Genomic DNA, 19,494 nt, shown 5'->3' with positions numbered 1-19,494 from the left:
AAAGCTGGGTGCGTACAATTACTAACTACAGTGGTGTGTCTAAACATTTCACCTTTTCACCTATTTCTTTACCTGCTCATAAATGTTATATCTGTGTAACTGTCAGTAGTATATTTGTATATGCTTGCAAAAATGTATATATTATTGATATAGCTTATATCTAGATGTCCCCCCAAAGCCTTATGAGCTCCTAGGTGGGGCTTTTGGGAGGTGACTGGATCATGGGTGTGTGATACTGGATTAGCCCACTGATGGGTTTATAGTAGGGTGTGATGTTGGGAGGTGAGACCTGGTGGGAAGAGATGGGTCACTGTGGCTGTGGCCTGGAAGAATCTGTATATTTGTGTGTGTGTGTGTGTGTCTGTGTATGGATATGTGTATCTATAAATACATATATCCCTATATATATAGGGATATGTGTGTGTATATATATATATAGGGATATGTGTGTGTGTGTGTGTGTATATATATATATATCTCCTTCCTCCCTTGATATCTCACTGCTTTTTGCTGCCCTGCCATAAGCTGTTTTTCCTCTGCCATGCTGCCCTGCCTTGGAGCCAGTGACTATGGACTGAAATCTCTACAAACCGTGAGCTAAAATAAATCTTTCATCCTTTAACTTGTGGGTGTCAGGTATTTTGTCCCGGCAATGAAAAAGTAATGAAGACAATTCTTGCCCATTGTATTATGTAAAGTGGCCTATGGAATGTTCTGTGTATTTTTATGTTTTTCAAATAAATCCTCTTTTAAAATATAAACAAATGTCTTTAAAATTTTTTAAAATTATTTTTCCATAATTATATTTTGGGGATTTTGGTCTTTTGGGATAATGGCATTTGGGGTTATGCCTTTGGGGATTAAGTACTTGGTGTAGAAAGCTACAAAGTGATTGTTGACAAAGGTGCAAAGAAAATTCAAGGGAGAAAAGGTTGATTTTCAGCAAATGATTAAACATCGATATGGAAACTGGACTTCAATTTAAGCTTCCTATCTTCTGCAAAAATTAAATAAACTGCAATGTTAGATCTAAATATAAAACCTAAAAGCATCCAATTTTTTGGAAGTAATCTTAATTTGGAGTTAGGTAAAGAGATTCTAGACATGACACCTAGAGCTCAACCTCAAAAAGATAATCTATTTGATTAAAAAACCCTTTTGCTCTGAAAAGATACAGCTAAGAGAACAAAAAGGCAAAACTAAGAGAAAATATTTACAAACTACATAACCAACAAGGGACTCATATCCAAACATGTAAGAAAGAAAACAAACAGCCCAATTTAAAAAGTGAGCAAAAGACCTGAACAAATACGTCATGAAAGAAGATATAAGGATGGCAAATAAGCACATGAAAAAACAAATTTCAACATTGTTGGCGATTATTGAAATGCAAATTAAAATCAGGATGAGATATCACTATTTATATATTAAACTGGCAAATAAAAAGAGACTATACTGACAATACCAAGTGTTATCAAGGCTGTGGAGGACGTGGAACTCTCACACACTGGTGAGAATGCAAAATACCATCACTGCCCTGGAAAAGCTTGGCAATGTATTATAAAGTTAAACAGACAGTGACCATATAATTTATAAATCTCATTCCCAGGTATTTTCCCAAGAGCAATGAAAATTTACACTCACAAAAAACTGTACATTGTTTATAGCAGCTCTATTTATGATTATCAAAGACGAGTATGGTGGTGCACACCAGTAACCCCAGTATTCAGGAGGCTGATACAGGATTGCTGTGAGTTTGAGGCCAGCTTGGGCTACATAGTGAGTTCCAGGCCAGCTTGAACTACTTAATGAGACCACATCTCAATATATATATATAGAGAGAGATATAGATATTCAACAAGTAAATAGATACACTATGCTATGTCCATACCATGCAATACTTCTTAAAAATAGAAAAAAATAAATGATTAATAAACAAAATACTTTGGGAGAGTCTCAAAGGGATTATGCTAGGTGTAAAACACCATCTCAAAGGTCTCATACTGTATGATCCCACTCAAAAGGCATTCTTGAAACACTGAACTATAATATCAGGTCAGATCAGGTCAGATCAAAAGATACCCATGGTCAGGGTCCTGGGGTTATAGAACTTGTTTTGTGTCCAATTATGAATCTCACAAATCTCCACTTCTGTTAAAATTCACAGAATTGTAGACAAAAGTTAACTTTATGGCATATCAACTTTAAAAACGTAAAATAAAAGTTGCCATGTATTCCTTTTATGCCTGTGTGAAAGTTACAGTCTTATTTTCACACAATCACATCCAGTGGAAGACCGTGGTTTTCATTCACATCCTGTGGCTAAGCCTAAGTACCTGGCCGGTGGGGCCACAGTTCCTGCTCTGCGCCCCTCCTCCAAACAGCTTGCCCCCAAAAAACATTTTCAATATATAATCATCATCTCATTCTACTACCTCTGGGCCAATGCCCAATGTCTCCTCTGTACTTTCATCTCATCAGACGCTTCCTGAGGGACTCCCAGGTGGCTCAGCCAGTACGGGGCCGACAGACAGTGAAGCCAGGCACCCCGCTGGGGCTGGGAAGCAGCTGGACTAAGGATGAGTGAAAGGAGACCCCAGGTTCCCAGGGGGCTGGCCATTTTGGCAGACTCCAGTGTGGCAGGCTGGCTGCCCTGTAGCTTAGACACAGGTATAGAACTGCTTCCGTGCCCAAGGCCTCACGCCCCAGCTGTATTGCATAATGGGAGGACTCTACAGCAGGGATGTAGCTCAGTGCAAAGGCCCTGGATCAATCCCCAGTATGGGGGAGGAGGATACAGAAAGCAAAGGTAGGTTCACTTGTATTCTAAAACTGCCAGGAAGCTTTCTAAGTCAGGAGAGTTCAATTCCTCTGATTATTCAGAGCCACCTGCAAAGCAGAAGCAGGAGCATTTTTCACAGAACACTCTGCATGAAGAACAAACAGCCATCTGGCATGTAGGAGATAGAATCCCATGTACCTTCAGAAGAAGCCAATCTCATTGAGTGATATAAAAGAGATACTTTATTATAACTCCAGAATCGTAAGTTTCCTGCTGTAAGTGGTTTTTTTTTCAGTGCTGGGATTGAACCCAGGGTTTTCCACATGCTAGGCGAGTGGTCCACCACTAAGCTACATCCCCAGTCAATAGAAGTACTTTTGCACACCTTTTTCATGAAGGCTGCCAAGTTGTATTTATAAAGGTTTCAATAAGTAAATAATTTTAACTTCTAAATCAATGTGGAACAAACTCCCGGAAATTAAAAAACTGACTTCTGAACAGACAAATCCTCAGGAGTAACATTAGTTTAGGATTGAAGACAGCAGAACTTCTACCTTCCTTCCCTCCAGTGCGTTAGCAAAACTGCCCCCAGAAAACATGGGTTTACTGTGGGATCCACAAGTCTAAGGATATTTTCCTATGTCCATAGGTAGATGAATAGGAGGGCAAGTAAATAGAATATTTACCTGGCTCCAAATTGTGTTTGACATTTTCAAAGTCTAATCACTTGCTTTTCTTTTGATACTATCACCTAGTTAAATACATACATTATATGGCAAGGCTGGTGGAAGAAACACAAGGCATGAACCCAGTCCACGCAGGATTTTAACTAAAGCAGGAAAATTCTGGTATGCAGAAAACAATCAGTACCAGACAGCATTCAACAAATTCCACATAAATGATAAAGATAAGAAATTCAAGGAGTTCAATGTTGAAAGAAATCTATTCCAGTTGGGTGTCCTATTCCACCTATTGTTCCAAGTAGAGATAGGATTTGTTCTGGACAGGTGTGTGTGTGAGTGTGTGTGTGTGTGTGTGTGTGTCCACTAGGGTGTAAATTCTATAAAGGCAGAGGTTTCTGTTCTCTGCTATATCTCCAACACTGGAATAATTCCAGGCTCATAGTAGGCACAGAATATTTATTTATTGAATGAAGAAATAAATTCAAGAGGAAAGGGTAAGAAGATATTTAAATTTTATTAAGTGACAATACCTGTTATTGAAAGACTTTTGTGGTTAATCAATATTTGGGAAAAGCAAAAAACAGCTAAGGTATGGGTAGAAAGAGAATTTATGGGAAATTATTTAAAAATAAAAATGTTTAGGAGCTCGTTATCATGGGGATCAAGATGTGTAAGCAGAAATGTCAATGCATATGTTGTAAATATCTCAGGGACTCAAGAGAGTAGCAGCTGGAAAGAAGATGTAAAATAAGTGGCAGAAAAACAATAAATTTTTAAGTGTGTGTTATAAACTCATGTACTTTCAACTTAATAGTATGAAAACTGGTCTGAATGCATAACACAGTATAGAGACTTAGACTATGCCAACAAGTCTAGGGAATGTTTATTATAAAAAGAATGGTCTTTGTAAAGAAAGCTTTAGAAGGACTATTAGACATGCTGAAGTCTGAGGGAGTACCAAGTGACTAGATAACAGGAAATAATTAATCACCTCACCTCTGAGTGTTTGCCATGAAGGCCAGAAGAACCCTCAAAAACAAAAATAATAATAAAACAATGAGCATTCTCTGTAAGCAATGAGAATCCTTTGCCTCAATCGACAGGGATTCACCTTATGCAGGAGATGGCAATAACACTCATCAGGAAAAAGAGAAAACCATACTCTGGGTTTCTCTTGTCCACATTAGACCACCTCATACATAACTGATCTGATTTATTTCCCATCTCTTCTGGCCCTTCCAAAGATTCAGCCACTTTGGGGTTCTACAGGTCAGATTCTTTGTCAGTATTTCTCATTCTTTTAGTTAACACAAAACATTCTCAATGACATCATCAGATTAAATATTTCACTCTATTCCCAAGAATCTAAAGTTCTCAAAGGGAGACAAGCAGGGTTGGTCAAATGATGGACAACAGGACAGCAGGATTAAGACCCATCGATCCTAAAGCAGACCAAGGGCAGAGAAGAGGGAAAAGGATGAAATTACAACCCACACACACAGGCCATGGTCTAGGGCTGGCACATTTCCACACATCATCCCGCTCATGCTCACCAGCTCTGGGAGATGGGAGTCACTGTTTCCATTACACACATAAGTAGGAGAAGACTGAATGCAGTTTGTATGCTCTCCCTGATGCCTACGGTCTTCTTGGATGTTGGGAGACATCAGGATGTATCTCTAAGTGGAGAAGGGGCTGCTAAAATATGCAGAGACAGTGGAGACCATTTTAAGAAGAAATAACTATCCTCATTTGTTATATTTATCCCCTCTGGGCATACTGTGAGGAAGTCAAACATCTAGACTTTTCAACAAGCATCATTCAATAATTTGTGAATATTTAATCAATAAATATTTCTTTACTGGCCCCAATGTGCCTGATAGTATTCTAAGCCTTATGAATGCAAGGATGAGAAAGGCATGGTCTCAAATGTCAAGCAGCCCCTTTTGGAGTAAGAAAGACCAATAAAAAAGTCAACACCAGTCAGTGCAGGTTGTATGGAAGACTGAGAATCAATTCACAAAGGAGTTTGAGTTATATAGATGAGAGCTAATGTTCTGCATGGTGACATGATAATAATACTGCACTGCATTAAAATTTTCTAAAAGTAATCTTCAGGTGTTCTCACCACTGAACAAAACCCCCGAATTACTCTGAGGCAATGGCTATGTTTATTAGCTTGACTGTGGTGAACAACTCACAATGTCTATCCAAACATCATGCTGTGCACTGTAAAAACATGTCCTTTTTTAACTGCTCAAGGATACATCAATAAAGGTGGAAAATAAAGATTTTAAAATCCAAATTCACAAAGGAGTGGGCAAGAAGTAAATTTTTAACCTGATTGAGAAAGGCTTCACAAAAGCAAAATGTAAAATGAATAAAGAAAGAAGATGAGTTGGCATGCACACCAGGAAGGGAAAGCTATTCCAGGGTGTGCCATGGGGAGTCTGGGCTTCATCTGGAAGATTATACGGAGCCATTGTTTTAGGCAGAGTAATGCTAAAGCCAACAAAACCCTGAAAACCCTGTAGATTTAAATCACTTCAACTGCTCTTATTTCCTGAACTCTAAACTTAAGCTACTTCATTTTCTCTTAGTTACCTGTTCTTATAAAGTTAACCCAAGTCTCCTGCTCTTAGTTACCTCCTTTCAATTGACTTTAAAAATCACCAATTTTAGGCAGTATCTAAATTTACACTGCAGAGGTGCCCAGGGGGCAATAAAGGCCACCATTATGAGCTCCAGAAGATAGAGCAGAAATGCACAACAGAGAAAGGGCCTCTCTGGGGCTCCTCAATGAAAATTGAAGCCCACTAGGAAAGTGAAGAAAATCTCTACAATAAAGACACACTGAACCACTGTGGTTGGTAAGTTGGTGGGATCAGCACCTGTCATAGAAACCTGGACTTGCTTAGGGAGAAGAGCAGCTGGAACCTGCCATAGAACCTTGCAGAGTTCAATCCTGCAGGAGGTCAGGGACCTCAACTTGGGCTTTGCAGCCAGAAATCAACCTGAATCTCAGTGGACAATAGCTGGCTTGCTGAGACTAATCGACTTAGATCTGCACACTGCTAACCACACTGTCTACCAGGACAGCAGAGACATACCCTGAGGGAGGCCCTTTCATATATATTTTTTTTTCTTTTCTTTTCTTTTCTTTTTTTCCTCTCTCGCTTCTTGTTCTGCATTTCTCTCCCTGTTTGTTCCTGTTCCTATCCCATTTCAGGCTGTTTTTCTCTCTCTTTCCTTCTCTCAACTGTCATTATTCTTGTAGGAAGGTGAATATAGTTTCTAACTACCCTATTGCCATTAGTTTGTTCTGTGCTTGTCTTTGTTCCTTTGCTCTGTCTTTTCCTCTTGTCTTCAACAGTTTCTCAAAATTTGCATGATCTTCCTGTGTCCTCTAGCCTCACTTCTAACCTTTTCCTCTCCTTCTAGCTCTCTATCCTTCCCTCCCCAACTCCTTCTAAATCCTTATCCCAAAGGGTAAATTTGCTATATTGAAGGATTTATTTACTACAAACATATTTTGGGCTGGTCCTCAATTTTGATCTAGCTCATGAGGTTAAAGGTGACAGATTAATTGTTACCACAAATTGTCATTTTCTAAGCTGTGTTTGATGCTATTGTTGATGCTGATAGTGTCAACTGGGCTAAGGTGTTGTGACTGATCTAATTAGTTGTCCTCCCTGGTATACTGAAAATGAGATTGCCCAAGTCATTAGAGACTCAAAGCCTAAAGACCAGCTATACCTGGAAGATACTTCTGAGAAGCAATCATTCCATAAGGGTTCTAAATACAAGCAATAAAGATACTCACAATAAGCAATATTGAAGTATTATCCCAGGAATTAACCCAAAAAAAGCACCAACAACAAAAATAGAAATGAGAAGACATCTAAACGAGGCACAAACCCAGACTTCCAGCTCACCACAGGCAAATTCTGAGGGCAAAGAAGTGGAAAGATCTGATAATCAACCACCTGGACACCCTGAACTGATAGCTCAGGAAGGAACAAAACAGAAGAATGAGGCTCTAGAAAAATTCAAAATAGAAATAATTTCCCAGATAACTACAGAGATGGTGGGCAAAATGAAAGGCAGGATTAGAGACTCTAGAACAAAAACAGATAAAAAAAAATAGATGAGCTCAGGACCATGATGGAAGCCATGAATGCCTAGGATAGGAAAGAAATGGAACCATGAATGCCCAACATAGGAAAGAAATGGAATCCATGAACAGATTCAAACAGATATCCAGGAGATTAAAAACTCCATTGAAAGTATTCACAGCAGATTGAGCCAATGTGAAGATAGAATATCAGATACAAAAGACAGGATTGTAGTTAGTGACCATGAAAAGAGAGATTTCTTAAAAACAGTAAGGATCCAGCAGCTGCTAGATATGCAAAGAAGAATAACAAAAGACTGATAGGAGTCCATGAAAAAGCAGGAGAAAGTGCAAATGACATAAAAAAAAACTGTTCAAAGAAGTAATGGCAGAAAACTTTCCAAACAGAGGTAGAGAATTGGACATACAGATAAGTGAGGCATATAGGACTCCAACTAGCCATGATTTAAAAAAATCTACACCTAGACATATAATAGTCAAGATCCCAGAAACCCAAAAGAAGAACAAAATCCTACAAGCACTTAGAGAAAAGAAACAAATCACATACAAAGGAAAGCCCATCAGAATCACAGCAGACTTCACAACACAAACGCTCAAGTCAAGAAGAGCCTGGAATGAAGTATTTCAAGCCCTAAAGGAAAATAACCTCCACCCTAGACTGTTGTATCCTGAAAAATTATCTTTCAAAATTGATGGGGAAATTAGATACTTCCATGACAAAGAACATCTGAGAAACCTCATGAATACCAAACCAGCACTCCAAACAATTCTAAAAATCAGCAATTTTAGAGGTGCAGGTAACACCTCTGATGTGTGGGTCATTACAGCAACAGCTGATGAAGTTGGCTTGCACAGGCACAGACCACCAGTGCTGCCTGAGCTCCAGGTACCTTCTTCCATGCCTCAGCCCACAAATCTCTCCCAAACCTAGCCTTGAAGGGGTGGATTCTGTCTCCATGCTTGGATACCTCCCGTGGAGGGGGAACTTTCTCTTGTAAAACTTGGTCATTTCCATCATTTGTGTTACTGAGTAGCTGCCAAAACAGGCTGGGTTCAGTAACAATGTGACCAGATTTTCATCTCAAGGTGGTAGCTCAGGGATGGGGTGATCATGGGTGTATTTATGGAAAGCTATGCATACAGGCAGGAAAAGTAGTAGACTTCCTAGCATGCACAAGGCCTTGGGTTTGCTCCCAATACTGCAAGGAAAAGAGGCAGGAGATCTTACGATGAGGAGGTTACATGAGTGAGATCTAATATAAAGACCTGAGCTGGGGAAGTAACAGTGAAAACAGGAAGTAATCAATCTAAGAGACATTTAAGGCACGCAGTGGACAGGACTGAGAGATTCATCAAGCACCAGGAGAGAAGGACTTTAGGATGGCTCCTTGGCCTGGCAATTGTTTGGGAATAGGAGTAGTATTAACCACTACAGAGAATAGACAAGGAGGAAGTTTGGGAGTTGGGGAGAACAACAAGTTCAGTTTGAGATATGTTGAACTTGAGCTTCCTGAAGGATGTAGGATAGAGAACACAAACAGGTAACCAGATATAAGGGCCTGGACTCAGAGGGGGTCTAGGCTGGCGTACAAATCTGAGTTGTAGCTAAAATGTAGAAAGTAAGAGAAGGCATAGATGAAGAATCCTGGAGAGCATCAACACTGAAGGTTTTAGGAAGGGTGGGGAGAGAGTAAAACGGCCCCTCCTAAAGGGATTTATCCACAGGACAAAGTGACATGGACTCAATGAGATAAAGATGTGTTTTAAAATTTTAGAGAAAAACAATGTCAAATATCCAAGTACAACAATCCATAGCAGCCTAAAAATCAGCATTTTAATCTTCACAAGTATATAAAGTAACTTTCAACCCAAAAGGTGGCCGAAAGGATTTAGGATTAAAAACCAGACTGAACTGTAAGAAAAATAAGGCTATGAACAGTCAAGAATAACAGATGAACCAAAGATCAAAAGCTGAGTGCTCTCAGAACCCGTGGGAGAGGTGGGCTTTTTAGCTAAAGGCTGATATGGACAGGATGTCTGTCCCTCCCTTCTCAAGGGGGCAGAAGGCTGAGTCTTCCCAGGGGCCAGAGCAGTAGACCAAAGGGACAGCCCCGCCTCAAAGCCAGTCAGCGTTTTCATTGGCCTGTGCGTCTCATAAATATGCACGAAGATACGGAGACTGTATTAGATTGTGTTGGGGCTTCCACACTCAATGTATTCCATGGCTGTTTTGGGATTGGGGCCAGATTTGGTCCCAAGCAAAAGAAATAAGAAAAGCTAAAAATATTGGTGAGACATAGCAAAAAGGAAGCAAAGAAGACAAAAGGACTGCAGATAAGACACCACCCATCTGTAGAGAAAAAGAAGGAAGGGAGTCCTCGCCCTCACTCCCAGGTTTTACCTGCCTTCGGCTGGCTGTTCACCTGCATCTGATTCTAGGGGGATCTTTTCTACCTTTGCAAGACCTGAGTGGGTTTGGCTCCTCACAACTGCTGAGTACAATAGTTGGCTAACTAACAACCGTTTACTCTGCTGAGCACCTCTCCAGGCACGTGTAGTAACTTAATCCTCACAACAATGCTCCAGGGAGGGACTCTCTTTATTTCCATTTTAGGTGGGAAACTAGACATAAGGATCGAGGCCCAGTTGACCTTCCCTGTGGACATGAAGGAAGGAACAGCAAACTGATATTCTTCTGGCAACGTGCAAAGTTCCAAAGAAGCCAACAACACCTGAGATGTAGTTTAGAAAAATACTTACCTGGGTACACTTTGCAAATAATGAAGAATAGATGAATTTCCCCTTAACCTGATTCCCTGCTCCCTTGCCTCAATAAAAGCGAGGTGAGCCAGATGGTCAGGGCTCTTTGTCCACTAGAGGCAAAAGCCCCCTGGCTCCTCTTTCAAAATTACCTCTGTGTTGTCTTTAATCTCCATCTGCCCCTCCGGTTAGGCATTTGTAGCAGGCTGGTTTCTTGCAATTTTATTGATGAGGAAACTCAGGCAAAGTGAAAGTGACCTATTTGCTCAAGACACAGCTAACAAGTGTAGAATTTGTCAGAAACAGTAATCTCTTCCTGCAAAAGTTCAGATTTCTAGTCTCTGGAGTGAACATGAATCCTTATCTAAGCCAAGCAAGCCCTGTGCTAAACACTAGGGATGAAAGAAATTATTGAGGTGAGAATATGTTCTTTTCTTCAAAGAGCTTTCAGACAGTGGGAGAGAAGCTCAGAGAAGCCACTAGGAAAGGAAGGGCGAAATCGAGCAGGCATAGAATGAGCCCCTTAAAGCAGTGATCAGAATTACGGGCAACAGAGCATCAGCATCAGAGCAAACCCTGGGCTCCACCTTAGAAGACCTTAGAGCCACTTAGAAAGCAAGTGTTTGGTGTGTGTGCCAAACAGCTTCTGATAGTGAACCTCAGTATTGCTTTTACAATAATTAAAGGGTCATAGAATGTGGCACGAGGTCCAAATGGCTTTTCCAAGCATCCAGGAAAGTTCTCATAGGAGAAGAAATATGTTTTAAAAACAGGTAAACGTGTAGAAGAAAGAATATTTACAAAGCACCAGGACCAAAGCATAACCTAGAGACTCAGAAAAGTCTTGCATCAAAATAAAAAAGGACTGGGGATGTAGCTCAGTGCAAAGGCCCTGGGTCCAATCCCCGCAAGTACAAACAAAGAAAAAACATGAACATTATAATTGTTCCAAGCAAATATGCACTGTGTCGAGTTTCCCTCCCCGCAGATTCTGGGAGCAATGGTAACAGGAGACAGGAGCTGGGGGAGGCAGGAACTCGCTCTTCAAGGTGATGTCTGCCCCAGCTGGGCTTTACAGGCTGACCAGAGCTTGTTGTCACTGCTGTTTTTTATTTAAAGCAACTGTTGGATTTTGTAGTCCCTAACAGTGATCAGACTGACCCGAATTCTCATTCAGAGTCAGAAGAAATTATCTGTGCGTTAATTTTAGAGACAGCAAGGGAAATAAAGGCACAGCAAGGTGCCTTCAGGGCACTTTTAAATTACATCTCAGGAACCTTGTCTAGTTCAACACAGTTCAGAAGTAAGAACAGAGTGGAAGCCAGGACCTCGAAGATGCCAGGCCAGGGCTCCACCTCTGCGCTATTTGACACTGTGAGCGGTGGCTTGTAAACAGGAAGTTGTAGGGGCTGAGGGTGTCGCTCACAGTACGACATTCACCTAGCATGTGTGAGGGCCTGGCTCCCATCCCCAACCCTGCAAAAGCACAAAAGCCACATCTCCCTTTCACCAGCTCTGCTGAGTAACTAAAACTGGGTGTGATTTATAATCAGAAGAACACAAAGACACCTTTCCTACCTCGGTCCTTTTTCTTTAGTGGCACTTTTGCTAAGAACAGTATTTCTTCCCGAAGTAGGCTCTGATTTCAGTTCTGTGGGAGATCCAAATCCAGTACTAAAAAGAGAACTATTGTTTTGTTTTGTCATTTGGAAAAAAACACAACCACTTCCAATCATATGGGAAATAACAATAAAGCTACGTGTATGAGTCATTTCATAGTTTACAAAGCCTTTTCGCATCCATTGGGATTGGATTCCTCCTCCCCTAGGAGGAAGGGGGCCAGGCACCCTCCATCCACAGCTATGGAAACCAGATCTGCTAACAGACATGCAGCCACATGCGTCAACATCACTGTGAGCCACAGCAGTCAGGAGGAGCTGCAAGTCAGACCTCCCATTCTCTTTTCCAGAGATCTTTGCTGCAGCAATTTAAAAAGCAATTACATGACTAGAAGAAGAAAAAGAATCAAACTGCCAAAATCTAAAATCTAAACAATGTTTTCACTCCCAGATGAAGGGGAGAATTATTTGAGTATAGATAAAACATTTTCTTACGTGGTCTTTTCTTTACTTGCTCTTCTTAGTGAAGATGAAGAAGAAATACTTCGTCTATAACTAAGGTCTGATGATTTATCTTCCATAAGTAGAGAACTAAAATGTTATATATTTGAAATTAGGCACAAACTAAAATTCACTAAATATTAGCTTTGTACAATGAAACAATTTCCTGCTGAAAGTCATATTTGGAGTAGACTTGAAATAGTACCATACTAGAAGATGTTAAGACAAAAGGAATATTATCACAAAGGTTTTCACAAGCTAGGACAGGAAATGTTTGTATAAAATGTAATATACAGGTACTGTATGGATATACAGATATATATATGTATTTTCAAGAATGTAAAAGCTTTAATTTTTAGCTCTACCATTGACTTATTTCAAAGAAAAATGGTGGGTGGTAGGTGGTAGTTATACTCCAGCACATGGTTCTACAGATGACATAATTTATCTGCTCCTCTCTATACTTCAGTTACTCCAGGGGCAAGAGTCCTAAGGTCAGAAATCCCCTGGAATTTAGTAAGGAAGTCAAAGGAAAAGAGAGAGCATGCTGGATTTGCGGTAGTGGTTGTTTCATAGTTATTTATTCTTTTCATAGTTATTCTGTGTCAAGCTAGGAGTTTGTGTACCCGTGTTTTATTTTCACAGGAGAAAAGAAAGGTATCTGTTGACAAACAAAAATGTGCTTCCCTGCATCTCCTACCCTCCAAAAAACTCACCCATCAACAGATTCATTGTTGATTAAGAGAACAGCGCGTCGATCACTAGGTTCTTGCAAGCAGAGTTCCTTCAGTGGCAGAAGTTTAGTACCAGGATTTATCTGTAAGATAATTTATGGACTGAAAACTGTTTTCTGCAAGAGTCCTATTGTTAGAAGTGAATTCTGATGTTCTTGACCATTTGAGGAGTCTGATTCATTCACGCACGTGCGATGTGCAAATATAAACTAGAACTAGGAACGTGGAGCTTGTGGACACCATTGCTTGTCAGCAGAATACCTCCCTCCAGTTTCCCACAACCTTTCTTGCTTTAGCCTCCTCACGTGTCTCACACGGTCCTTATCACCTTCGCCCCTGAAAGGGTTTGGGTTTGCAAATCTGTCTATGCACCTTAGGGAGGACTTACCACCTGTAGAAGTGAGTTCTGAGCCGGATTATTGAAAGCGCTGTGAGGATGAATACAAATAGGCTGGACAAAGCCCTATCCTGGCAACTTTACCTGCCCGGCAGAAAAGGGCTAGACTGGATAACTTCTGAGGTCTGTTTCCCATTAAGTGATAGTTAGATCCTTTCTCATGCAGAATCCCTTACAGGATCTTTTTAGAATAACAAGAAGCGATCCTTTTAAAAACAGGTCGCTTCAGACTTCTGCCCAGACTCTCCCACAGTTTCCCACTTTATTCTTCCTTCCAAGGGTCTTCCAGACTCACATGTCCGAGCACCCTCTGCCTCTCTGGTTCATCCTCACACCATTGGGTCATCAGCTCTTCCTACACTGGCCTTGCTGTTCCTCAGACATGGCCAAGCATGTGCGACCCTCTGGCCTTTTCACAAGGGAACTCTTCTAGATGTCTCCATGGCTAAGTCACTCACCTCCTCCAAGCCTCTGCTCAGATGTCACCTTCTCAGTGAGGCCACCTGACCTCCAGGTGTAAAATGGCAAACATCAAACCCAACACTTCGCCTTAATCCTCTCTGCTCCACTTCCCCTTACACCGCTGCATCTCCTTCCTGTCATGTAAAATTATTCATTGTGTTTGCTGCTCTTTGTAGTGATGTGTCCGTTCTGTTACAATGACTGACATGGAATGAGCTGGATCTCTCGGCGGAGGTCCTCGACGGCTCCAGTGTGTGTCATAGGGCGTTACAGAGAACAGTTCCGGCAGCGCAGGAGGCCAAGTCTTAGGCTGGCTGCTTCTCATTATTCAGATTCTCTGCTCCTATGATCCTCTCCCTCCTGCAAGTACAGCTTGGCTACCTGAACCTTTCTTGGCCCTGTCTACCCTGGGTTTTTTCAACCAAATTGGTCCAACAGGGCTTCTGCCTGGCCCGGCCCAGCCCTGAGTCTCACACCTGCCTGGCAAACAAAGCATTCATGCTTTTGCTCCTTTGCATTCTCCCGCCTCAGAAAGTGTGCACAGGACTGCACTTTCTGAGATCTGCCACCACTACTTCTCCTGTTCCAATTATTTTTCTTCTCCTTTTTCCTCCTGTAGTTTCTTCCTAAACTTAGGAGCTTTTGGCCAGCTTAAAAATTTTCTGAAGTCCCCAAATCATATCGGTTTCTCAATTTTTCCTAAAACGGGATTTGTGAGGTTTTAAAGTTTTCCTCATGACCTTGATTGCTTTTGGTTTCCAAAAGAAGTAGAAAATGTGAATTTTAGCAGCCACATCAAAAAAGTCCTTAAGATTTTAATTTTTTTCTTCCTGTTTCTCTCAACAATAACACTGAATTACATTATATATTAAAATCATAATCATAAAGGAAGTTACATAAAATAATATTCTTCTACATTAAATTTTAAAGTCTAGTATTAGAACTAGGTTAATTTCAATTCCATTATAGTTAATAAAAAATATTTTCGGGGCCAGGGATTTAGCTCAGTGGTTTCGCCATCTGCTGCACAAGCACAAGGACCCGAGTTCGATCCCCGGTACCAAAAAAAAAAATTTTCACTAACACTAAGGCCTGGAAGTAATATAATTTACTATTTAAGAAATAAAGTTGAAATTAAAATTGCTCCAAATTTAAAAAGCTTCTTTTATAACTTTATTTGAAACTGGAGACTGGCATTAGCAAGACGATTTAACTGCAAATCAATAGATTCTAGTAAAACTACACAAAAAAATGCAAAATCTTATAACCAAACAAAGTTAAGGATAAAGTGCTGATTTTTAAATTTCTGTCTGTACAAATATAAATTGTTCACTCTTTATAAAATGGCAATATAATGATATCATGATTAAAGGAAAAATTATCATACAGACTAAAATACAAATAAGTGTAACCACTTACCCGACCATAATCATAGAATCCATCACTAATTATGTTACTTGATGACAAATAGCCAGTCTGGCTGTATTTCAGGGAAAGATTATGGTTGAGCAATTTGTTATAAGCTGCCTCACTGAATTTATTTTTTCGTCTTACTGATAGGCTAATTTCTTCAAGGATATCCAAAGCCCTGTCAATAAAAGCAAAAGGCCTTATTTGTTTTCTACAAGCGATCCAACATTGAGTTCCCATTTATGTACTTAAGATCCTGAATGAAGAACTGACATGGGAAGTATAACACCTCCCCTACCCTTCTAGGTAAGTAATGCTGATGGAATTATGAAGACGAATTAGCCCTGTGTGAGAACACATATGCCTCATAGTAACTCATATTCAAACAGTTGTGATGCAACTGCTATGGCTTGGAAAGGATCTTCCAAAGGCCCATGTGCTGAAGGTTTGGTTGCAGCCTCTGGCACTATTAGGAAGTGGTAGAATTTTTAAGAGTGGGTCTAGCAGGAGGAATAGGGTCACTGGGGATGCACTCTTGAAGGGATATAGACACCCTGACCTTTCCCCTCTCTCTGTGCTTCCTGACTGCTAGGAAATGAGCAACTTCCTTTGCTACTTGGTCCCTGTGGCACTGTGCTCCCTCACCATGACCAGAAAGCAGTGGGGCCGGCTGACCATGGACTGAAACCTCCAAAACTGTGAGCCAAATAAATCTTTCCTCTTTGTAAGCTGATTTATCTCAGTTATTTGTTATAGCAATAGAAAGCTGACTAAAGCAGAGACTTTTAGAAAAATTCATTGTATTGGACTGAACCCTAACTTTTTTGACTAAGATGTGTGTGTGTGTGTGTATTTATTAATGGAGTATATATATAAATTAATGGAATATATATATAAATTAATAGAGTAAACCTGTGTATGAATAATAAAAAAAAACCCTTCTTGCTACTACAGTAAAGCAAACCAAACTAATTTGGTATTTATAAGGAGAAAAGATTGAGGGAAGGAGGTTACGTACAGAATCCTGACGAAAAGGTATGGGTGGGTATGGGAGAAAAATGCAGATGACAGTCACAACTCACTTGTTTTGTTTTGACCTCAAAGTGGAGAGATACATAGGATTGTGTCTGACAATGGCAGAGAAAGGTCCAAAGGAAGCATTTATCCAGATGGAGAAATGGACAGGGAAATATGGAAGATGACTATGCGAAGAGCTGGGGACCCTCAGCGGGGGCATGAGGGAGGGAGCCCGTGCCTCTAGGTGGGCCCCCAAGAGGGGAGGCCTGTGCTGTGGACAGCAGGGCTCCTGAGCACTCTGCCCCCCGTGGGAGCGCAGTGGAGACTGAGGAGGGCTTCTCCGCCTTCTGCGCTTCCTCCCAGCAGAGGTGGTGGCCACTCACCCGAGCCTGTACAGCTCCGTGGCCGTCAGCTCATCACCGGCACAGACCATGATGGCATAGCTGGCGTGCCTTCTGACCTCGTCATTCTTGGAGTGCAGGAGCTCCACCAGCGGCTCCAGCCCACCTCGGTTTCTTAACTAGAAGAGAACATGACATTTCACACATTAAGAGTATAGGGCAGGAACATTTATGCTTTTAGGAAAATCTCATGATTAGATGAAAGGTCATAACTATGTGAAAATCTTTTAGAATGTTTCTATATTAGATTTATTAGGTTCAGGGGAAAAAAATCTAGTGCACACTTTGAAAGACAGAGGCTGAGTTTTTCATGACAAGAGGCCCTAGTAAAGTCACAGGGGGAACTATAAGGGTTTCACAGGGGCGGGGACTGGGGCTGGAACCAGGGAAGAGCCTCTCTTCTCACTGCCAACATGGGGGACACTCTGTCGAATTCACTCTGCTTCTCAATACTGAAAGTTTATTGGCCCCCAGGGAGACCAAATAACAATTCCCCAAAGAGATTCTTTCCCCTGTAAGGGTCTTTTCACATGAGGTTAAATTAAGGATTTTGAGATTGGGAGATTCTTCTTGATTATCCAGTGGGCCGAATATAACCACAAGGATCCTTAAGGAAGCAAGACAGCAGTGCCAGAAGCACAAAAAGCAGATGTGATGGAAGCGGGTATTGGAGTGATATACTTTGAAGATGGAGGACAGAACCCTGAGCCAAGGACTGCATGCAGGTGGCTTCTAGGAGCTGCAAAAATAAAGAAATGGATTTTTCTAAAGCCTCCAGAGGGACCACAGCCCCACTGACATTCTGATTTTAGTTCTTAAGACCCATTTTTTGTTTCTGTTTTTGATTTCTGACCTCCCAAGCTGTGAGCTAATAGATTTTTATTGATAAGTGGCTTAGTGGTAGTGTTTTGTTACAGTAGCAATAGGAAACTAATACAGTCCTCCAGCCAGAGAAGGAGAAATCAAGCAGGCAAGCACCACCCACATCTCTGGACACAGGCACCAGGTCAGCACAGTGGTCAGAGCAATACTGAAGCAATTCTCTAGAAAAAGACCCATTTTGGCTAACATTACAGTGCGTTTTGCTTCTTCAAGGACTAGAGAAGAAAAAGAACAAGAAAAGAACTTGGATGGGACTATACTAATTACATTATGAAAAGAAATTACTCAGGTACAAATTATTCCAATCAGAAAAAACCCCGACAGAGTTGTTTCACATCTAAAACGCAAGACAGCATTATCTGAGCTGGACAATAAAAACTATTCTACCAAATACTAGTGTCAAAGACAGCACCCGAAGTCCAGAGCCTTACCGACTGTGTCCCATGTGCAGCCACTCATCTCAACCAGGCTCGTACATTAGCATATATAAATGACTTGGGCAGCTCCTAAAAGCTCATTAGCACCCCACACTTGGCCGGTCAAACTGCCGAACATCTTTATTCCTGCGTGTAGTACAAGATACTACTCTAATTCCATGTGTTCTTTTTGGTAAAGATCTAGTGAGTCCATTAATTCCTCCATTTATTCCCTGGTTCCTTTAACAAGTATTAAGTGCATAGTATGTACCATGTATATATTAAAGACGTGGACATGGGGTAGAAAATTCTCTGTTGCTTTCCCTAAAGTTCTTAATGCAAGAACAATAAAATATGAAGAAAAGAAGCCAAGGGAGCAATCTACAGAGTGTAACTAGAATAAGCTTGAGGACTGAAAGAAACCCTGGTGGAACACAGAATAGCTGAGCAGGCTGATTTTTTTTTTTTTTTAATTGATCATTCTGGGGATCAAGCCCAGGGCTCGTGCAGACTAAGCAAGTGCTGTACCACTGAGCTACATCCCAGCCCCTGAGCTGGGTTTTGAAAGACCAAGAGGAATTTATGGTGGATGAAAGGTAGACTGGTTTTCCATGCAGAGAAATTGAGGAGGTATAAATGGGAGAATGGCACATTCTGATAGAATTACAGAGTGTGGTGTTGCGGGGTGTGGAGATCCAGCTGCAAAGAGCTGCAGCTCGGGCCATGTAAGGAGGCAGATACACCAGGGCCCTTGCACAGGGTGCTAGGAGCCTCTTTCCTTATGGCAATGGCAAGCCACTGGGGACTTGAATGGTGTATGAGGTTGACACATCTGAAAGATCAATCTGGAGGCGGTATGCGGAGGGAAAGCACAGCTTTCTGAATACTCCAGGAACTAGACAGACTCCTCTGCAAGCTCATGGAGTTGCCTGCAACACTCTTATTATCCCTGTGTTCCTGATGCCTAGTATGATACCTGGCACATAATAGTTGGTAAATGTCTGGTGGCTCTTTTCCTTCCTGAATGGGCAAATATAAATGAACTGAGCCAATGGGAACAAGGAAAGGAGGTAGAAGAGATATCTGAGAGAGAAGAAAACAGATTAGGTAGTTGTCAAAACAGACAACATAATGCGAAGCTAGGGCTCTGGAATTAGATCGTTCTCATGTCCCTGATCTAATACTTACCAACTCTACCTTAAGCACATATGTCTCCAAGCCTGTAAAATGGGGATTATAAGCATACTTATTTCAAGTGAAGCTTCCATGCATATACAGTGTCCAGCACATAGTAG

The 19,494-nt window shown here is 41.1% G+C and overlaps 1 protein-coding gene across 11 annotated transcripts in view; it reads right to left on the bottom strand.

The window, feature by feature from the left end:
* The window catches only part of Armc3 (armadillo repeat containing 3), a 101,991-nt gene that overhangs the window by 12,530 nt on the left and 69,967 nt on the right, over positions 1 to 19,494 (bottom strand). For 7 of the 11 annotated variants that reach the window (XM_021240437.2, XM_021240440.2, XM_013077864.3 and 4 more), the window contains 5 exons: positions 16,884 to 17,020; positions 15,493 to 15,661; positions 13,197 to 13,297; positions 12,475 to 12,570; positions 11,939 to 12,046 (listed from right to left, as the gene is read on the bottom strand). In XM_021240437.2, coding sequence (XP_021096096.1) covers positions 11,939 to 12,046; positions 12,475 to 12,570; positions 13,197 to 13,297; positions 15,493 to 15,661; positions 16,884 to 17,020 — 611 coding nt within the window. The remainder of the gene's footprint in view (positions 1 to 11,938; positions 12,047 to 12,474; positions 12,571 to 13,196; positions 13,298 to 15,492; positions 15,662 to 16,883; positions 17,021 to 19,494) is intronic. The other 4 variants (XM_004859919.4, XM_021240438.2, XM_013077867.3 and 1 more) reach the window with 4 other exon arrangements.

This window comes from Heterocephalus glaber, unplaced genomic scaffold, assembly GCF_053883595.1.
Source record: "Heterocephalus glaber isolate CG9 unplaced genomic scaffold, H.glaber_assembly_v1.0 deba00000768, whole genome shotgun sequence".
Lineage (NCBI taxonomy): Eukaryota > Metazoa > Chordata > Mammalia > Rodentia > Bathyergidae > Heterocephalus > Heterocephalus glaber.
The sequence above is the reverse complement of the archived record's forward strand: the minus strand, read 5'-3'. Positions and strand labels throughout refer to the sequence as shown.